Source organism: Chelonoidis abingdonii, chromosome 2 (assembly GCF_003597395.2).
Source record: "Chelonoidis abingdonii isolate Lonesome George chromosome 2, CheloAbing_2.0, whole genome shotgun sequence".
NCBI classification, from domain to species: Eukaryota; Metazoa; Chordata; order Testudines; family Testudinidae; genus Chelonoidis; species Chelonoidis abingdonii.
The window spans coordinates 285,658,642-285,678,246 of NC_133770.1; the positions used below are offsets into that span (position 1 = coordinate 285,658,642).

General features: G+C 43.2%; 1 protein-coding gene across 1 annotated transcript in view; it reads right to left on the reverse strand.

The window, feature by feature from the left end:
- The window catches only part of HHLA1 (HHLA1 neighbor of OC90), a 41,049-nt gene extending 23,431 nt beyond the window's left edge, over positions 1–17,618 (reverse strand). The window contains exons 1-13 of the mRNA XM_075061985.1: positions 17,543–17,618; positions 15,562–15,621; positions 13,883–13,963; positions 13,129–13,212; positions 12,953–13,036; positions 11,075–11,158; positions 8,636–8,692; positions 8,434–8,520; positions 6,346–6,438; positions 4,794–5,021; positions 3,375–3,446; positions 2,832–2,903; positions 2,506–2,577 (exon numbers count right to left, since the gene is read on the reverse strand). Of these exons, the coding sequence (XP_074918086.1) occupies positions 2,506–2,577; positions 2,832–2,903; positions 3,375–3,446; positions 4,794–5,021; positions 6,346–6,438; positions 8,434–8,520; positions 8,636–8,692; positions 11,075–11,158; positions 12,953–13,036; positions 13,129–13,212; positions 13,883–13,963; positions 15,562–15,621; positions 17,543–17,618 (1,150 nt within the window). The remainder of the gene's footprint in view (positions 1–2,505; positions 2,578–2,831; positions 2,904–3,374; positions 3,447–4,793; positions 5,022–6,345; positions 6,439–8,433; positions 8,521–8,635; positions 8,693–11,074; positions 11,159–12,952; positions 13,037–13,128; positions 13,213–13,882; positions 13,964–15,561; positions 15,622–17,542) is intronic.
- Between the last annotated feature and the right edge of the window lie 1,987 nt (positions 17,619–19,605).

Sequence of the window (19,605 nt, forward strand, 5' to 3'; positions counted from 1 at the left end):
AGCAAAACATCTGCAGTGATTCTACCTTATGCCAGGACCAGGTGGTATTGCACCAAGCTAAATAGGGAGGGGTCAGCTGTTGGTCAGAAGACAAACTTGGTGCTGTGGTATGTGGTCTAATAACTCAGTAGGTCACATTCTCTTCTCTGCATTACTGCCTAGCCAAAGGTGATGCTAGCACCAGTCTTGGGGTGCTATGCTGCACTGCTGTATGATGAGCAGTAGAATCAAGGTCTTGAATGCTCATGGTCATCAAATATTCCTTGGCACTTTCTGAATGAACCACTGGGGTCCTGGCTAGATTTTAACTGGGGAATTTACACGTCACTTAATTAAATTCCTTCCACTGTTCCAGTCACACCTGCTTTTCTTTTTCACAGCTGGTCTTACGTTGTTGTGAAGCATTGCTGTGCACTGTTGAACGACTTTCACGTTTCACCCGAGACGGGGCGGAAGTGAGTCCTTTGAAAAGGCACTCTGGGGTGCTCCAGATTGAAAGTCACATTATAAAAACAGGTATCATTAGAGAACTGAGTTCAGGGGCTGCTCTTAAAATATGAGTCAAATAACATTTCAAAGCTGCCTGTAGGACTTGGATGCCAAATTCTCATTAACTTTAGTGGGTAAGTGGCTCTGAAAATGTTTAGCCTAAATCAACATACAATCTTAAAATGAGGTATTCACATTCCAATTCAGGTGACAGACAGGGAAGGAATTAAGATGAAGTGAAAATCAAGATTAAAAACCCTCAAACCATCAAATTTCACTCTTCTGCCATAGGAGGCACTCCCATGGGTCAAGGTAAGATTATTCTAAATGCTTGAGTCCTTCTCCAGCCCAAACCTCAATAACCCTTTGAGTTTTGCCAGTGACTGACTGCAGCTGGGGAATCCATCTTTGGAGTTTGGTTTCCCTTAGCTTTCGTTTGGCTCACCGCAGCCAGGAGACTCAAGTAGGAGTATGTGCTATACATACTGAGGCCTAAATGTGGAACCAGCAGGGACAAGAACTGCAGCAGGGCACGAAGCTTCAAGATGCGGCGTTAATTATTTTTGTACGCTATCAATAACATTTCCTTTGGCCTTGTCTTCATCTCCTGTATTTCTTCCATGAATCAAGGCTGTGATGAGCCAGAAATACAACCCACGATCTAATCACCTCCTGAACATTGAGAGAGCTCAAATTCAGCTCTGAATTTCTCAACTTAGGGCTGGTGCTAAAATGAACCAGACAAAACCTCAGCTAAAGTCTCACTCCTGAACTTGGGGAAAGTGTGGATCCACACACCCTTGCCTAAATAGCTGCGTGATGGGAAGACAGGGTGGGGTTTGGAGTGTGGGTTAATAGAAATAGAATGAGATGTTGGCTAAGTCTTCATGTTTGTTATGAATTTATGCTTCTAGTCTAAGAGTCATACCCATGCATCACACTTTTAGTCAATGGGAGGTGTGCTAAAAAAAGGATGCAAGATGTGGCCATAGTTGCTTTTACTTTTCCACTTCAACACTCACACTAGATGCGTTTCTTCCTATCTTAAGCATATGGTATAATGGATACAGCTGTCCTCAGCAAGTTTATTTATTTCTTATGATAAGCACTGAGAAATGTCCGTCAGATTTCCTATATTTCTGGCTGCTGTTGTGTTTAAAAGCAGGAGTTTCCTTCTGCTCCCTGAATCATGTTTAAAGCTTTAACTTGACTTGCTAGGGAGATTTAACCGAAGTCTACTTTGAAGCTACTGCATCTTCCAATTGTCAACTCTGGATTAGATGACTTGGGGCTAATTTCCAAAAGAGTTCAGGACCAGATGTTCATGGGTTCAACACCCACAGTTGGGCCCAGATTTTTCAAGAGAGCTCCTTCTAGGCATCTAAATAGGGCCCAGGTTTTCAAAAGTACTCAGCACCCATTGTGATACTTGTGGCCCAAGCTACATACCGAATCTGCACCTAATGTGCTGAGGTCTTGTGAAAATCTAGCCCCTGACGGGCATCCTTGATGTGCTGATATTTACATCACCAAAGGAGGCTGGCATCATCCTGAGGCTTAGGGACCGCCAGACTGGTAAACACTCCTGATTTTCTTTCTCTTGTGTAAAGCAACAGCGATTGACTTTTATTGGTAAGAGTATTTGAAGCATGCTATTTTCTTTTGGATAAGGGAGTTTTCAGATTCTCCCCAAAGTTAAAACCAACATATGTAACACATAGGTGAATGTCTTTTTAGTAACATGTTTTGTACATTAGAGTTACATGACTCACAAATGGAACTAAAGTGAAAGTGTCCCCTTTTATATATGGGAGCACACAAACAGGGGGTTGGACTAGATGACATCCTGAGGTCCCTTCCAACCCTGATATTCTATGATTCTAAACATATGTAAGATCAAAATATGACATACTATCACATATTTAAAGCACATCTGTCCTTTTCACATGGGAAAATCTGAGCAAGTGTATATAGTCTGTACCTCCATTTTTTGCTGCACAGAGAGCAGGTACTTACTGGAAGCTGTATGCAGTTTTGGTAACACTTCAGGCTTGAATACAGGGGTAGACAACAATAATGAAGGCAGATCTGTTATAAATGAAGAAAAGAAAAAATATACCAGGCCCTGGCATTTTAATAGAAACATGTGGCAGGTCCAGTAAAGGATCAGTAGACTACATCGAACTACACATTTGACAAATCATCTGTTTATATACGTGTGTATATATGAGCCCACATACAGGGACAAATCAATTAATTCCTCTCTCATAAATGTACCAGGCAGCATTCTTTACAGGTTATCTCAAAACAACCTCATTCTTGTACATAAGAAATAAACTTACATGACTCCATTTGGATAGATACTTTGGTTACTTCAGGAGAAGCTGGCTGTGTCCAGAAGGGATACATTTCAGCTATGGGAACAAAACCAAACATGTTTCAATATCATTTTAATTGTTATGATTTCTTACCTGTATAATGCCAACAGCAGATAAAGACACAGGACTCCTGCCCCCCTTGAACTAGAGGGCATATAAAATATTGGGAGATGATGAAGGGTGAAGTTCAACATGCATATTGTTAGTCCCAAGGTTTTGGCAGGTCACGAACTAGTTGTGGGTAGACAAGGATTTACAATAACCCCCTAGCATAATCAAAAAGGCCAGGAGCATGTCAGGGAGGACTTTCCAGGCACACATGGCACCGTGGTCGAAGGCCCGGGCATGAGAAAAACAGAAAGTGGGCTGATAGCTAAGTGGTTCGTGTGGAATGAAGAAGGCTGAAGAAAGAGTCAGGAGCATGGAGACCTTGGCTGGGTAAGTAGCTGCTGTAGGACAGTCCCAATAATTTTACTTAGCTCCCCTACAATGATGAAATCTCCTCACTAGAAGGAGCAAGTTTCGGTAAATTCTGCATTTTTTCAGCAGAGATGGAAAGCATTGGTGAAGATGTCCCCGCTGCAGAAACAAAGAACGTATATTAAATTGTCCAGACAGAATTTCAGAGCTAATTCAATACCAGTCACATAATATGTCTATGGGAAAGAATTCTGGACTAGATTTTCAAAAACATTGAGTGATTTTTGCATGTCCAACTTGAGACTGCTGCATGGAGAGAGATCATTCCATTTCATAATTAGTTTTTGTTCCAATTTGGAATGAAAACCCAAAGTTGAGAAAGTCTCTATGAAAGGGAACAGTGCCCCAGCTCCAGGGCAGTCCACCAAGGGACCTTGGAAGCCCTGGGGCTCTGGCACATGGGGAGCCTGCATGATGGGCTGCCTAAGAGTGCCTGACCTTGGAAACCCTCTGTCCCCTATTGGGCTGGGAGCCGCAGTGCTTAGGAGCCACTGCTTCCAGGCTCTCAGTTCCCTATTAGACCCCTGGGTGGGCTGCCAAAGAGCAGGAAGGGAAAACTGGCAGGAAACCAGGCATGTGTGTGCCAATTCTGCCACAATTTAATCAAAATCAAACCATCTCCATGAAAAATCACTTGTTACTTTTGAAAATCATGGCCCAAGCTCTTTCCTCATCTGACTTGAAATTTTTCAACTTTGACACATATGGAAGCAAAAAGTTACATGTGCTGGATGCTGCTGATGTTTGTGGGAGCTTTGATTTCTGGGTGGGCAAGCCGTGCCTTTATATGCATGCCCTTATATGCACACACTAGTTCTCGTTTGGCCTTTTGAGGTACCATAAACCTAGTCGCTTCTCTTCCCTTCTTATGCTCAGATTTTCAGGTAGAGGCTGGGGTGTTTAACGTCTGGAGGGTCAGAAGAAGAGTTTCTATTGTTCTTTGCACCCCTAGGACACTGCTCCCTGAAAACAACAGGGATAGGCGGGGGCTGATGTAATTTCTTGATTTTCAGGACTGTTTTCTCAAGATGACAGCGAGCTCAAGCTTGATGCTTTTCCTCAGGAAGTAACATTTCAGTGGCTTGGGGCCACAGAAAATCCATGGCTGGATCTAACAGGAGCTGTTTTTCTCTCCCTTCCCCATCCTGTTAAGCCCACCTTCTCCTTCCAGCACACAGCCCCTGAGTAGTTCTACAGAGGGTAGGAAGTTGGGCCAAGAAAGAATCATTTCCCCAGGCTACAGAGTGCCTGAAGAGTCGCTCCACAGCTGCTGCTCCAATGCGCTCCCTACACCAGCAGGGAGGACAAGCTGAGTGATCACATGAGCAGGATTTGGCCTTTAAGCCTCACTGAAGATGTATAAGCAAAGGACATAGTCTACTGAGTAAGTGAGAGCCCCTTATGTTCCCAGGCATCTGATCACAGCAGACCATTCTCTGAACTCACTTGATGGCTGCATTTGGGGTAAAATATCATAGCTTTCCATGGGAGTAGGAGGTGGTCTTGTAGCGCCATGTCCTTTTGAAGCATCTGTCTGTAACCACAAGGGCAGCTGTAGCATTGGAAATCCAGATCCTTTCAAACCAACAGTCTTTGGCCATGTGGGAAATCTTGTAGAGAGGATTTCGTCTCCTTTCCATGCAACAGTCTGTTCCCAGGAAGGCATCCTTGTTGCTAAAGCCATAAAGGGACAGGAAGGATGTTGTTATCTGATTGCACATTGATGTACACATCTACTGCAGCACAGCCAATGCCAAAACATCCAGAATATGGCGAGCATAACGCTTTGGGGAGCAGTCAGGTCTATAGTACATATGGTAAAACCTAGTATACGTTGAATAGCAACTACTCAACCTCATTAGGGAGGCCAGGGGAGAGATGGATGCATGGTACAATTTCATTTCATTCAACTCTTTCTGTTTTCTGAATGGAAAAAAAACAATAAAGTTTTCAAAAACAAATATTTTACTGAAAATTTTTCTGTTTATTGTAAAAGAAAAAGGAAAATTAAATGTTATTTTTCAGTTTTTTCCCCTAGGAAACAATTCTATCGTTTCCTAAGCAGCTCTACTGCTGAGCTAAGAGGTGAGGGTTAAGGAGGGAGAATCGTGTGATGGGCATGTGGGGGAAAAAGAAGAGGGATGAGTTTGGTGGGAGCAGGAGGGCAGAAACTAGGATTTGAGAAGGATTGGGGAAATTGAGTGGAGGGATTTGAAACTGGGAATGTGAAAGACAGTGACAGTTTGGCGTGAGAGGCTTGAGGGACATGGAAAGGGAAAGAGTTTGGGGATAAAGAGAAAAAGTGTCTGTGAGAAGGAAAAAGATGAATATTTAGAGATCGTTGGGTGAGAAAAGATGGTCCAATTGGTTGGGTCCTAGCCTAGGACCTGGCAGATGTGTTTCAAATCCCTCCTCTGCCACAGACCTCATGCGTCAACTTGGGAAGTCACTTAGCCTCTCTGTGCATCCGTTCCCTATTTGTAAAATGGGGATAAATATCTCTTCCCTCCTCACAAGGCATTTTGAGGATAAATACATTGAAGACTGAGCTACTACAGTAATGGAGGCCGTGTAAGTAGCTTCGATAGCTAGATAGAGAAAGAGGAGACAGACTGGTGGGAAGGAGGGGTTTATGGGGAGAATGAGTGAGATTTAGGAAGCATCTTGAACAATCTCCTCCATCTCACGTGCCCTGCAACCACATTTCCTTAATTCACATCCCTCCTTAAGACACTTCTTCTGTCAACAATGAAATTATTTTAAAAAAAGCTTTGGCCATTTTGTGCATAGAACTTCGGATCCCCAATCAGACACTATTAGCCTGATATGTAATGTTTCTCCAGTTTACAGACCTTGTGCTTTAGGAAAAGGCTGTGCTTTCCTCTAGATTTTGTCCTGCACCGAGCACACAGTGGTGCAAACCAAATAAGAGACATAAACGCATTTCAACTAGTCTGTCCAGGAGATTAAATATTTAGCTCTGAGGATACTTGCATACTTTTAAATGTCCAAATGTCTTCAGGGGGCTCGTCCACGATCTTGTCAGGGTCTTCTCGTAAGGTCATTAAGCTGGGAAGAATTGAGTCTATATCTTTTAGTTAGTAAAAGTTAGAGTTAGTTGTATCCTGTCATGCTCATAATCTAAAACAAATTTGATAGCATTTGGCTATGTAAATCAAATACACGGGTTTAGCGCTAGTTCTAGTGTAAGAGAAACAACCATTGTCTTTGAAAGAAAAGTAACTATTGGGCAAAACGTCTATATGTTTTTACTGTTTTGTTAAATAGGAGAAACAATTCTCTTGGACTTAATCATGCACAGGTAAAATTCTCATTGACTTCACTTATAATATTTGTGATGTTCATATTGAGCAGAAGATCAATTCACCAGTGGCTGTGTGAGGTCAACATTTGAGGTGTAGCTCAATCTACCATGCAGTTTAGGTTACCACAACAGGTGTTACTGTAGCAATGGTGTCTTATCCCCCTCTAGTGGCTAGCTCACATAGAAGATAAGAGCTTATTATTGCTGAGAGTTAATGGAGTTAGTCCTTTAAATCAAATGTCGTAAGGTCCTGTGGTTTTGGTACTGATAGTTCCCAGCTCTGGAGATCCTATTTTCATACAAGTGTTTGTTATTTTGGGGAATTTGACCTAGATTTACTTTCCCAGATGTGTATCTGTGGAATGAACACAAGTGTCCTACAAACCTTACAGACTATACTAGATATCAAATATCATCCATTCATCTCTGTAGGAAGAGACTGGACTGCAGTGACTGACAAGTTCACTGCTAGATAGAATGCTAGTTCCCTCACCTCCCATCCACTTCTTAGTCCCTCCAAACATCTGGAGAAGACACAGCTCATGGGGTCATGACTACACTTACTTCTCACGCCACACTCATGTGGTGGATAAAAGAAAAGACTCTCCTTTTCTGCCCCTAAACACGGTACCAGCATGTCACACATCCACTATTCACCTCTCCATTATCTCCCACCTTTCAAAGATGTGCAAATTCCCCACCATATCTCCAACTGGGCTAAATGCAACACCTTTCCCCTAAATGACTATGCTTTTGTATCCAGATTAAAAATATATATCTTTGGCTTCTTTTCTCTCAGTAAGCAAACCACAGACACTTCCTAAATCTTACACCAGGCACTTAGGAGCACACTCAAAGGATAAAGCATTAGATGAACATCTAATCGACCTTCTTATTGTTTTCTATTAATTATTTGTGCTTTCTGAGAGCCAATTCAAAGTCATAGTAGTGCTGTTGAATCAAATCCTATAAGGTTTTGAACATCTACAATCCCCAAGGAAGTCAAAAGGCTATGGGTGGGTATGCTCAGTACCTATCCCCACTTAAAGGCCTGATTGAAACCCATTGAAGTCAATTGGAAGACTCCCAGGGCTTGTCTACACTACTGCACAGGGTCGATCTAAGAGATGCAACTTCAGCTACACTGATAGTGTAGCTGAAGTCGACGTACTTAAATCTACTTACCACGGTGTCTTCGCTGTGGTAAGTCGACAGCAGACATTCTCCCATCGACTCCGCTTGTGCTCCTCGTTCTGGTGGAGTCAACAGGAGAGCGTTAAGCGGTCGATTTATCACATCTAGTATAGATACGATCTGGCGGGTAGTGTACACAAGCCCCCATTGACTTCAGTGAGTTTTGGATTAAGTCATAAAGGTCAGACCCTGGCGGGATTTCTAATTAGGCACAATAGACACGAGCCTAGGGGCACCTGCATTGTAGAGAGGCCTTATCTTTCTACAACTATGCAACATGAAGATCATGTAGGCAAGCGGGCTCTGAAGATGCTGTGCCTAGGTGCTTGTAAGGTGTAAATCCGGCCCTGGGCCAGACACTTCATCCACTGAAATCAATAGAAGTTTTGCCTATAATGGATGAAGGATCTGACCCTAAATTTGGTGATGTGCCAGTGTTGCATTTAACTCATACACAGTTTCCTGTGGTTAATGTGTAGGATAAACAGAGAAGTAAATCTCTGCATTCATTGCAGTGGTAACATGAAAACATGTTGTTATTCATTTATTCTGTCAGGATGTACTTACCCAGGAGCGCAGACATATTACTGGAAAATGTGTAATTAATAACAGGAGATTTCTCTATCATTTCCCAAATGTCAGACATATTTCTGCCTGCAAAAACACATGCACAGAAATAACAATGGGGATTAAAGCAGCAGAGTCTTGATTTAATCAGTGCTGTAAGTGTAAGGGTTACAGTCTCAGAAGGGATAAGTTCTATATTTACCTGTTTGGCCTGCCATCACGCAGATATAGATGCAGTCTGAATCATTGCTCTGACTCACTGAAAGGAAAACAAATGTAGATCAAATGCTTTTTATTAGTGTACTTTAAAGGAGTTGAAATCATAGACTCAAAATCCACCTAATAGGGGTGACTCCTAGAGCTGGTTGAAAAATCCCAATCCAAACCTGTTTGACAGAAAATTCGGGTTTTAACTAAACGAAATTTTTCACAAAAGAGTCTGCTGTCCATAGAAAATTCCAATTTTCTTCAAAGAAACAAGATATTTCAGTTGAAAAGTGAAATATTTTTATTTGACTATACCTCTGTGGTGTCTTGTAGGAACTGTAGTGTAGGTGCCTCATGTTTCCTGTCTCCTTTATGGGCTAGACCCCTCCTTGTGAACTGCATCTCCCATGATGCATGATATGCAGGGACTCCCATGATGCATTGCCTCTGCTGTCCAAGAGGAGAGGTGATGGTGCCTCATGGAAGATGTAATCCAACCAGGGAGTCCATCTTATGCAGGACAATGGGAACATAAGACATCTGAACTACAACTCCCATGAGGCATTGTGACAGCATTTCCAAATGAAAAATTTTTTGTTTTCAGCTGAAGTATTTTGGTTTCTGGATGAAATTTTTCAATATTCAAATTTCCTCCTAAAAAGAGACCAAATATGATTTTCCCCCCCTTTTTTGTCCAAATTTTCCATGAAAAAAATCCCCATTTCAAACCAGTTCTAAAAGCTACTCTGCAGTATAAGAGAAGCCTAGTTTGGAAGAGTCCTGTCTTGAGTCTGGTTCACTCCCAAGTGTACAGTTTTTTAAACAGCAAATAATATGTTAGTTGTTTTTACAAGTATACCAGTTAACTGCACCTCAGAATTTGAAGTCTTCCTATTAATCTGTATGTCAATATAGTTAGGAAATTCTGCAATTTTAAGGTAATATTATTTATGGTTTGATTATGCAGGCCTTAGTCAAGTTGATGTGCAGTAGCTCAGATGAGCAGTCTCTAAAGTCAATGGGATTCCTTGTGGAGTAAGTTGCTCCCAGTTGTAAGGAAAGGTATCAGAATCTGACCCTGAGTTATACAGGGCAATTGACAGGATTTTAAGGGTAATAACCAAATTAAATAATTTTCAAAGGGATATTTATCCCCTAAAAATATTCAGGAAAAATGAGTCCCACATTTTGGGCCAGATTCTGATACATATACTCAAGTTGAATAGTACCTTACACCAGGAGTGCTAATAGTAGTAATGATAATAAATAATATCCAGGGCTTATAATCAGTAGATCTCAATGCACCGTGATAGACAAGGCCAGTTGGGTACAGCAGAATAGCAGAAGGCAGATATACTGGCCCCTGGATTAATAGTTTTCTGTTCCCTGATTTACCAGAGCAGGGGCTGCTCCAGGCTAATGAGAACACCTGACTCTAATTAACCTGCAAAGAGTCACGTGAGGCCAATCGGTTAATGTTACCACCTGACTCTAATTAAGGCCCTGCTGATATTATAAAAAGGGCTCACTCCAGTCAGACAGGGAAGAGCCAGGGGCGAGGAAGTGTGGCTGAAGGGCTGGTTACTGAAGACACCCTCAGACCATTGGTAAAGGAGCCCTAATGTAAGGGTGAAGAAGGGAGAAGCAGGAGAGCTGTGGGGGCCCAGGGAAATGTAGCAACTCTGGCAGTGAAAGGTTGGCTGCCAGCAACTGCTACCATTAGGGTCCCTGGGCCGGAACCTGGAGTAGAGGGCAGGCCCGGGTTCCCCCCAACCCACCACTACAGGAATGTCTCCTGGGAGAGGAAGTCAGGCCCCTGTCAGGACAGGAGGCTGAACAGAGACTGTGGGAGTTCTCTCACCAACCTCCTTGCAGGCCTATCATGAAAAGGGCTCAGTAGACTGTAACCCTGGCCCTAGAGAGAGAAGGGCTACGTGGAGGGTCACAGTGAGCCACTGAGGCTACCATAAACCACCTAGAAGTGCAGGACCCATGGGAGCAAGGTCAGAGCTCTGCCACAGCGCCTATAAAGGCATATCAAAGCACCAGTCTACAGATGGGGAAACTGAGGCACACAGAGATGAAGTGATGTGCTTAAGATCACCCAGCTGGTCAGTGGCGGAGCTGGGACTAGAAGCCATGTCTTTTGAATCTCAGTTCAACGCTCTATGCACTAGCAACATTGCCCTCCTCTGTCCCACTGAAGTCAATGAGTACTTGTGGAGGAAGTTTGAAGGACTATTTGTGGAATGTGATACTAAAGGAACCTTAATCCAGCCCTTAATTAATCCCTTTACATTGTTGGTCATATGTGACAAAGATGCTGACAATAATTCATTACATTATGAAACAGAGTTTTAATAAAAATATTTTCATAACATGCCCTTTCTATGTTCCAGGAGTGAACAGGGCAATGATGAAAAGAAATGCACACCTGAGACGATGGAGGTTGATTTGAAAATTTCTGTGAGGTAACTGGTGGAGTTTCCAATAACATCTACAAGTAAAGCTGTAAAATCTAGGAGACAAAACAGAGCAGGTTTACAATCCGAGGCCCCAATTCCATAGTCCATCCCTGTTCAGGAAAGCATTTATGTATGTGCTTTACTTTTAGACACGTGCTTTGCCTTTGATTTCAGTGGTAATTAAGAATGGGTTTAAAGTTAAGCATAGGCTTAAGTGCCTTGCTGAACAGAGATGGATTTAAGTACAAACTTTGCAGAACTGGGACTCAAATGCTTATCAATAGCAATGCTCTGACGTATAACAGAGAGGTTAAATACTGAATACAGGGAAAAGTTCTTTTACGTGTGCATTGCCTATGTGCCACTGAAATCCCACTTAGGTGCTACATAAACTCCCAAAATAAGACTTACGTGATGCCAAGGCCTTCACTGGCCCTCTACACTGAAGAGAAAATCACTTTTAGAGCCAGTGCTGTGGTATCAATTTTAGCAGCTTTTCAGTACATGGCTTCTATATTACAGTGAACTTGTGTAACTTGGCTTAGGAAATCAGCAAGCGAAAGGAATACAGGCCACAAATGTAAGCTTAGCCCCCATGGCCTTAAATTTGTAGACAAATTGCTTAGTGTTATTCCCTTTCCCCTAACTTCTGTCTTTTTATCTTCCAAACCTTTTATTACTTTGCTTGCCGACTCATAGGAGCAGTTTTGTTTGATATTGGTACCGTGCCTAGCATGATGTGCCCCTGGTTCATGAGGGGTGCTCTTACGGGCTATCACAATACAAATAAATAAATAATCATAATTATGGTAGTGTCCAGAGTTCCCAAGTAGGGCACAGGAATCCCTCTGTGCTTGGTGCTGCACACGCATATGTGCAGACATGGGTCCTAGCCCCCCAAAGCAGAAGAAATAACCAGGATTATGTAGAGTTGGCGCTTCCACTAGGTGACCCTAGGCGGTCGCCTAGGGTGGCAGGATTCACTCGCTCTGGGACCCGCTGCCGAAGTGCCCCAAGAATGCGGAGTGGAAGGACCCCCCCCTGCTGAATGCTCAGAGGAGGAGAGGTGCCGCCTAGGGCAGCAAAAACCCTGGCACCACTTCTGGGATTTTGGAAATCCTTTTCATATGTCACAGCTGGGACACTGTACTCGCCCAGAGCCATGCCCAGGTTTGCTCAAGAACAAGGGGCACGGAAGCACCATATGACTCTGTAAAACAGCTGGATGCCAAGTCACCAGCGCTGGGAAATGGCCAAGTGCACAAAATGGGGAAGAAGTGGCCTCACACACATTCTGGAATTTGCTCATAGGAGGTGGCGGGAATTTGTGCAATGGTACTTCTCATGCAACTAAACTGCCCTATATAGAACCGAGTCCTCTTTTCCTCCTTCCCCCACTCTGGGCTTAGACAGGCTTGGTCTGGAGGAACCCCTGGACGTCTCCAGGGAGCTGAGAGCAGCTAGAGAAGCTGCATTGTACTATAAAATTGAACCCACAGATATCAGCTATTGCTGGGAGGCTCTAACGGAGGTGCCTTCCCCTCCTTTCTCCTTGCATTCCCTATGAAGAAATGCAGGGTATTTTTCGCCAGTGGCAACTCATCTTGCCTGCTAGCACCATTCCAGGGCTGCCTGCAGGGAGCAGTCTTCTGCTGCTCAGTTCACTGAGTCTCTCCAGTGCTTCAAACTAGCCACTTACCATGGCTTTTGACTTCAATGTGACTACAACTCTCTTATGATGAAAGTTGCAGGACTGGGGCTGAGAACCTGCAGCTCAAGTGGAAACTATTTGGCTTAAACACTCTCAAACGCCAGCCCACGCTCAGTCACATTGCATTTACACCCACCTGTTAAGTCATTTGTCCGGTTGTTTAAACAGTAGCAATACCGCATCGGAAACTTGCTGGGGTCAACATTTTTCAGGTTAGAAACTGCAAAGAGGGACAGTGGAAACTGAAATCTTGCTGGATTCACCTTCTAAGAAAATGCATTTGAGAGTAGAATAAAACGGTATGGTACCCACTGTTATAAATGGCGACTGAAACTTTGTGGAAGGCAAACGAGCTGTAAGAGGTAATGCTCAGCAAAGAGAAGAATTTTTTGGTACCTGCAGAAAAATGTGCACATTTATTAATGACTTTGATGGGTTATTTATATTGTGCTATTGTTGCAAACTTGTTACAAACACGTTCTCTGACAAGTGGAAATGAAAAACCCAACTCACCTAACCAGGGTATTTAAAACAACAGGAAAGCTGCAGTACATACAGTGCAACTAGGAGCGAGGAAGAGACAGAAGCCACACATAGGTTTGCCATAGAAACCAAACAACTCCTCCTCCTCACGAAGAACCCATCAGAGACCAGCTATTGAGCCTGATATAACAGTGGCATGATTTTATTTCTAAAGCACACCATACAAAGACTGTAGACAGGTGCATTTGAATTTTGTTTTCATTGTGATCTAGCAGAAATAATTTTAAATCACCAATTTTAATTTTAAGCAAACAAAACTAGAGGGACCAGTACAAAAATAGATGGTAGTGGGGGAGGAACGAAAGGGCAATACAATAAATGTGGGTCAAAGAGATAATTCTGAAGACACCTTGTTAATAATTACACACACACACACACACTGTTGCAGCAACTCGTCCAAATACAGCAATATACCATACTGTATTTTTACAGCTTTGTCTCCTATTTCCTTTAGCTCCATATTTCAACTTATGTGGAGCTGATAGTCCATAATGTTTCACATCCTTTTGTAGCACAACGTTACCTTTGAGAGCTGTATTTAACATTCCATTCACTAGTTCAGTCAGGTTAATCGCAGTCAGATCAATGGATTTGGCAGGCAGCTCTGAAAAAGAAGCAGCATTTCTAAACATCAGACATTTGACAGTGTTAGGAACCTGTCAATGTGCTGTGTATATATTCCTCTAAATGGCTTGGATAAAGTGATTCAGTGAGACACTACCATCTGTGGAAAAATGAAAACATCAAATTGCTTATTAGGGCTAGAAAACAATGTCTGGTGACTCTGAGAAGCTAAATATACTGTGAGAGCAATGGCTGATACTAGAATTGGGTGAGAACAACAGGGGCAGTGCTATGTCAAAATGAAGAGAGGGCACTGTATATGCATTCCCTAATTAAAAGGCACTTTTGACAGTGTTCCTTGATACTCTGCTGTGGATGCCATGTTAGTCACTAAAATCCTAGGATGCTGGAGTCCCTTAGTGGGCAACACACATTTTCATTAAAGTGGCATTAAAGTAGGTGCCCATTTATAAACCACACTCATCTGGAAGAAGTTCTCTCTTAAATTTCCACCTGTGCACATTACATAGAATTGGAATGAAGATTCAGCTATTTTAATGAGATTCCCTGATTGGCCCAGGAGAATAACCTTGTCAAATTTTTTTAATTTGAGAAGATTTTCTGATCAAAAATTGCTAGGGCTTTTTTCTAAATGACAATTTTGTAGAAAATGTTTTGTTTAGCTCAAACAAGACAATTAAAAACCAAGGGACAGGGCAGAGGTGAAGGGTATGAGATTGGGGGGTAGGAAGGAGATAGCTCAGTGGCTTGACCATTGGCCTATTAAACCTAGGATTAGGCGTTCAATCCTTTGGAGGCCATTTAGGGATCTGGGGCAAAAATCTGTCTGGGGTCTGGTCTTGCTTTGAGCAGGGATTGGACTAGATGACGTCCTGAGGTCCCTTCCAACCTTGATATTCTATGACAAACCCAAGCCAGGGAAAAAAAATCAGTGTTTGGAGGGGTGGGGGATTCTATGACAATGTCTTACCAACTCTGAGCCAATATGTTACAAACACATTCTCTGACAAGTGGAAATGAAAAACCTAACTTGGGTATTTAGAACAGGAAAGCTACAGTGCAACCAGGAGCAAGGAAGAGACATAGAAGCCACACAATGTGTTATAGAAACCAAACCACTCCTCTTCCTTGCTAAGAATCCATCAGAGGTTAGCAGGATGGTTTCTGGAATGTAAATGCAGCCTGAGATCAGGAGGGCACCAGCCACTAGAAGTGGTGTTCCAGTTTGGGTACATGTTACGATGAGAATGAGAGTGTCTGAGGGAACCAACAGTTGGCAGGAGGGAGTGAGCCACATCAGGGGAATGCTCATGGAAAGATGGATAGCATAGGAAGCAGCAGCAGAGTGATCTGCAGTTTGCATGATAAACAGGGAGATGGCTGCTGAGTCCTGTTTCAGGGGAGTTAGGCACCAGGAATGGGGTGTGGTTGTTTCTAGGGACATAGCTGTAGGGAACAGTGGCTGTGGAAGGGTTTGCCTGGCTGCAGTTCCTGAGTGGAAATTACAGAACAGAGTCCACTCACCAAGCAGTGCCCACTGGGCTAGTTACCATACTTCTGATCAAACTTAACCCCACACAATCAGAGTAACTTCTGAAGCCATGTGCCAGGCCTTACCTGCAGTAGCCAACACTGGCACGCTCTTCTCCTTCTTATTTTCTCCTTTTATGCCTGCAGCTGTAAAATGAAGAAAGTGGAATCTGAGAAATGACTTTCCCACTAAAATGACCAACCAGGAGTCTCCAGGGGTTTCTCTGTGATGGCTGTGAAATGGTTGGACAACAGTGCTGCGAACTAGTCCATCATTCAGAGCCACACATTATTTCTAATGTCAGCAGAGCATGTACATACCAACAAGGAAGAATCTGACCCTAAAATGACCTTGCTTTTGAAGGAACAAAGGTTAAGAAAGCAGCAAAGAGTCCTGTAGCACCTTATAGACTAACAGACGTATTGGAGCATGAGCTTTCGTGGGTGAATACCCACTTCGTCGGATGCGAAGGTTAAGAAATTAGCTTCTCTCTCCCCTGCTCCCCCTGCCCGGCTCCATCCCGCTCCACCCTGCCCCGCCTCCGGCCTGATCCTGCTTTCAGTGAAGTCAATAGCATAACAGCCTTCAACTTCAGTGGTACTGGAGCAGGCCCTTAATACAAGTGAGTAACTTCCTTTAACAGGAATCAAAGGAAGAAGAGAGCCACAAAGTGTTATAGAGATTGAGTGCCAGGTTTGCAATCACCATTACCCATAAGATGCAAAGGATGATGCGGCATGCCACCCTGAAAACAGTGACAACTACAAGCATGCTGGTTAGTCAAAGCTGCTATTTGATATGTTACCGCTTATTCTGGGTAGTCGTACAGCTAAGGTGCTGAGCTGGGATTCCAGAAATCAATTCCTGGCACTGTCTTATGTTACCTTGGGCAAGTCACTTAATCTCTCTGTACCTCAGTTCCCTGTCTGTGAAATGTGAATAACAACACTCCCTTTGTTTGCCTTCAAGGCAGGGACAGTCTCTTATCCTGTGTTTAAACCAGGCCCAGTACAGTGAGTCCCTGATCTCAGCTGGAGCCACTAGAAACAACCATAATACAAATACTACTCAAGAATGGTAATGTTGAAGAGGTAGGCTCAACAGTGCTGGGGAATGAGGTCTTTCATTTATTTGCAGATCATGTGGCCCAGACAGCATCAATGCAAACTTCTCAGGCAAACATACCTCTCTACCTTAATCCTGGTGTAACACCAATGACCTGTCGACAGGCAGGATCAAACCTGGGAACCTCTGAAGCTTAGTGTATGAGCCTCTACTGCATGAACTAAAAGGCAGATTCGTCTAAGCCAATACTGTTACAGGCTCATCAATCTCGAGATGGTCTAGGTGCCACTAGTGGGGACAAATCACCACACCAAGCAGGCATGAGCAGCACTGGCAGGCTCAAGATGATGGTTCATTGTGAGTCCCATCAACTGCTGGCCTCTCTGATATGTTAATTAGTTCTAACACCTCTGTGACACAAAGGCTCTTAGGCAAAAGGTCTCATTCTTTGCAAACATCTGTCCTCAGACCTGAAAATGCACTACACCAAACATATATCTTACACACATCTATTTATCCATAAAGAGGAATATATAACATATCTACAGAGTGCTCATAACTTGTCAAGATTCACAATCGTTGTGAGATGCCTCCATGAGTAATATTTAAGGAGTAACGTATTTATATTGAAATTATGCTCTATGGACTTGGGGGTAAAACCGTCACTGGGGCCAATATGTCTCAGTGATGGCCCATTCGGGCAGATGGGAGTTGTCACTCCACCCTGTCTAGGTGGTGATGCCACAGATTTTCAGCCAGTGATAGCATTTTAACTACCTAAGGAAGTGGAGAACCAGACACCCTGGCCTGAGCCTGTATTTTGTATCTCTCTTAAGTGAAAGCAGGTTGGCATGTCCTTTCAGCTTTGAGAGTTGTGGATGGGAAAAACATTTTGGACGTTCCCGGGGCAATATCAAAGTGCACGTGCTGGGGAAATTACTTTATCATGTCTCAGAATAAATTGCCAGTGAAAGTGGCGTTTGAGACACACTTCACACTTACCCAAGTTCCATATGAGAAGGAGGCATAGAAATCCCGCACTCAATTTAACAGGCACATACTGATGGAACCATGGCATTTTGGAAACCTACTTGCAGTCGCTTCAACTGTTTTAGGAAAAAGAAACAAGATTTTGGTGAGTCTACATGGATCCAATGCATTTGTCAGTTCAGTGTTTTCAACTTCTGTAATATTTTGTGTTGTTCTTAATCTCTGGATCCTAGAATCACATGAGAATCTTGGCTTTTACTTGAAAAAAAAAAACAAAACAAAACTAAGTTTCTCAACCTTGTGATTGCAGAGAAAAAAGCTAGAAAATGTGACCTGAAAGCTAAAAATCTCAGAAGGCAAAAAACAAACAGAAAACCATGAAAAAACTAAATAAAAAAAAATCTAGAATTTCTTATTCATTATTTTTTATTCAGACATGATATTTTGGGCTCTGACTCAAGGTTTTTGAATGATTGGGATTGTTAATATTGCAGTTTATGGATGTTTCAAAGACTCATACAAGCAGCACAAGTTGTAGAAGCTCCCAATATTGCCAACCCCCAAAATTCAGAATCGTGAGTCAGACTCCTCAAAATCACAAGATTGGCCCCAACAGCATGAGATTCTTTTTAAAAAGCCCAGAGTATCTTGTGATTTTTGGCCTGCCGTTTGAGTTTTGAACTCCCGCTCTCCCTCCGCCTCACCTGCAGGGCAGTTACAATGTTGTCACCTCTCCCAAATGTACAGTAAGGTGATTCGGGCCCTGTTGCAGGAGCTCTCACTGGGGGAAACAACTAAGATTAAATGATATAGATTTGTATGAAGTGATGCCAGAAGGTTTCCCACTACTCCGTCTCCAGGGGAAGAGCAACCAGTCAGAGCTGCTGCATGTGGAACTCTGCACCCATCCCTCAGGAGTTGACACTATTCTCACAGGAAGGAAGGGAGCAAGAAAGAGCCACCAAGCTCAGGCTGGCTCCACCCCCTCTTTCGTCCTCCTTTCCCATGAAAAAAGAAGCAGTCTCCCCCCTGCTCCTCCCCCCTCACCTCTTCATCCCTCCAGCACCAGGCATGGAAAAGGGGAATAGAGGGGAGCGATGACCCCAGAGCTGCAAGAGGAGCAGTGGTGTGGGACGAGGGCAGATGTGGGGCTGAGGGGTGGGCAGAATTGATTGCCGAGTTGGGGGAGGGGTGAAGTTGATGTGGGCGTTTGTGGGGTGCATAATTAATTTCTGGGTTGTGGGATGGGCAATTGTGGGGCACAGACTGAATTAGAAATGTGAGGTTTGGGGAAAACCTGGAATCAAACAAAAGGAAGTACTTCTTCACATAACGCACAATTAACCTGTTGCTGGGGAACGTTGTGAAGGCCAAAACTATAACGAGGTTCAAAAAAAAAGAACTAGATAAATTCATGGAGGATAAATCCATCAATGGCTATAAGCCAAGATGGTGAAGGATGCAACCTCATGCTCTGGGTAGCCCTATCCTCTAATTGCCAGAAGCTGGGAGTGGATGATAGGGGATGGATCACTTGATGGTTGCCTGTTTTGTTCATTCCCTTCAAAGCACCTGACATTGGCCACTGTTAGGAGACAGAATACTGGGCTAGATGGACCGCTGGGCTGACCCAGCATGGCTGTTCTTAAGTTCCCCACCAGCAGGTAGCAGTCAGAGCCAGAATCATGTTACTCCGTCCATTCAGGTGTGTTGGCAACACTAATTTTTTCACATGCACACTGGGGATGGACAAGGGGAGTTCAAAAATGTGAAGACAAAAATATATAACAGTGTTTAAAATGAAATCATGATTTGGGAAGATATCTAATGATTTTTGAGGTGGAGTCTGACTCATGATTTTTGTTGATCTGAACTGTGGATAGCTCTCATCCACCATGGTGGGTGGGATAGCTCAGTGGTTTGCGCATTGGCCTGCTAAATCTAGGGTTTTGAGTTCAATGCTTGAGAGGGCCACTTACAGATCTAGGGCAAAATCAGTACTTGTTCCTGCAAGTGAAGGCAGGGGGCTGGACTCAATGACCTTTCAGTTCTAGAAGATATATATATATATATAT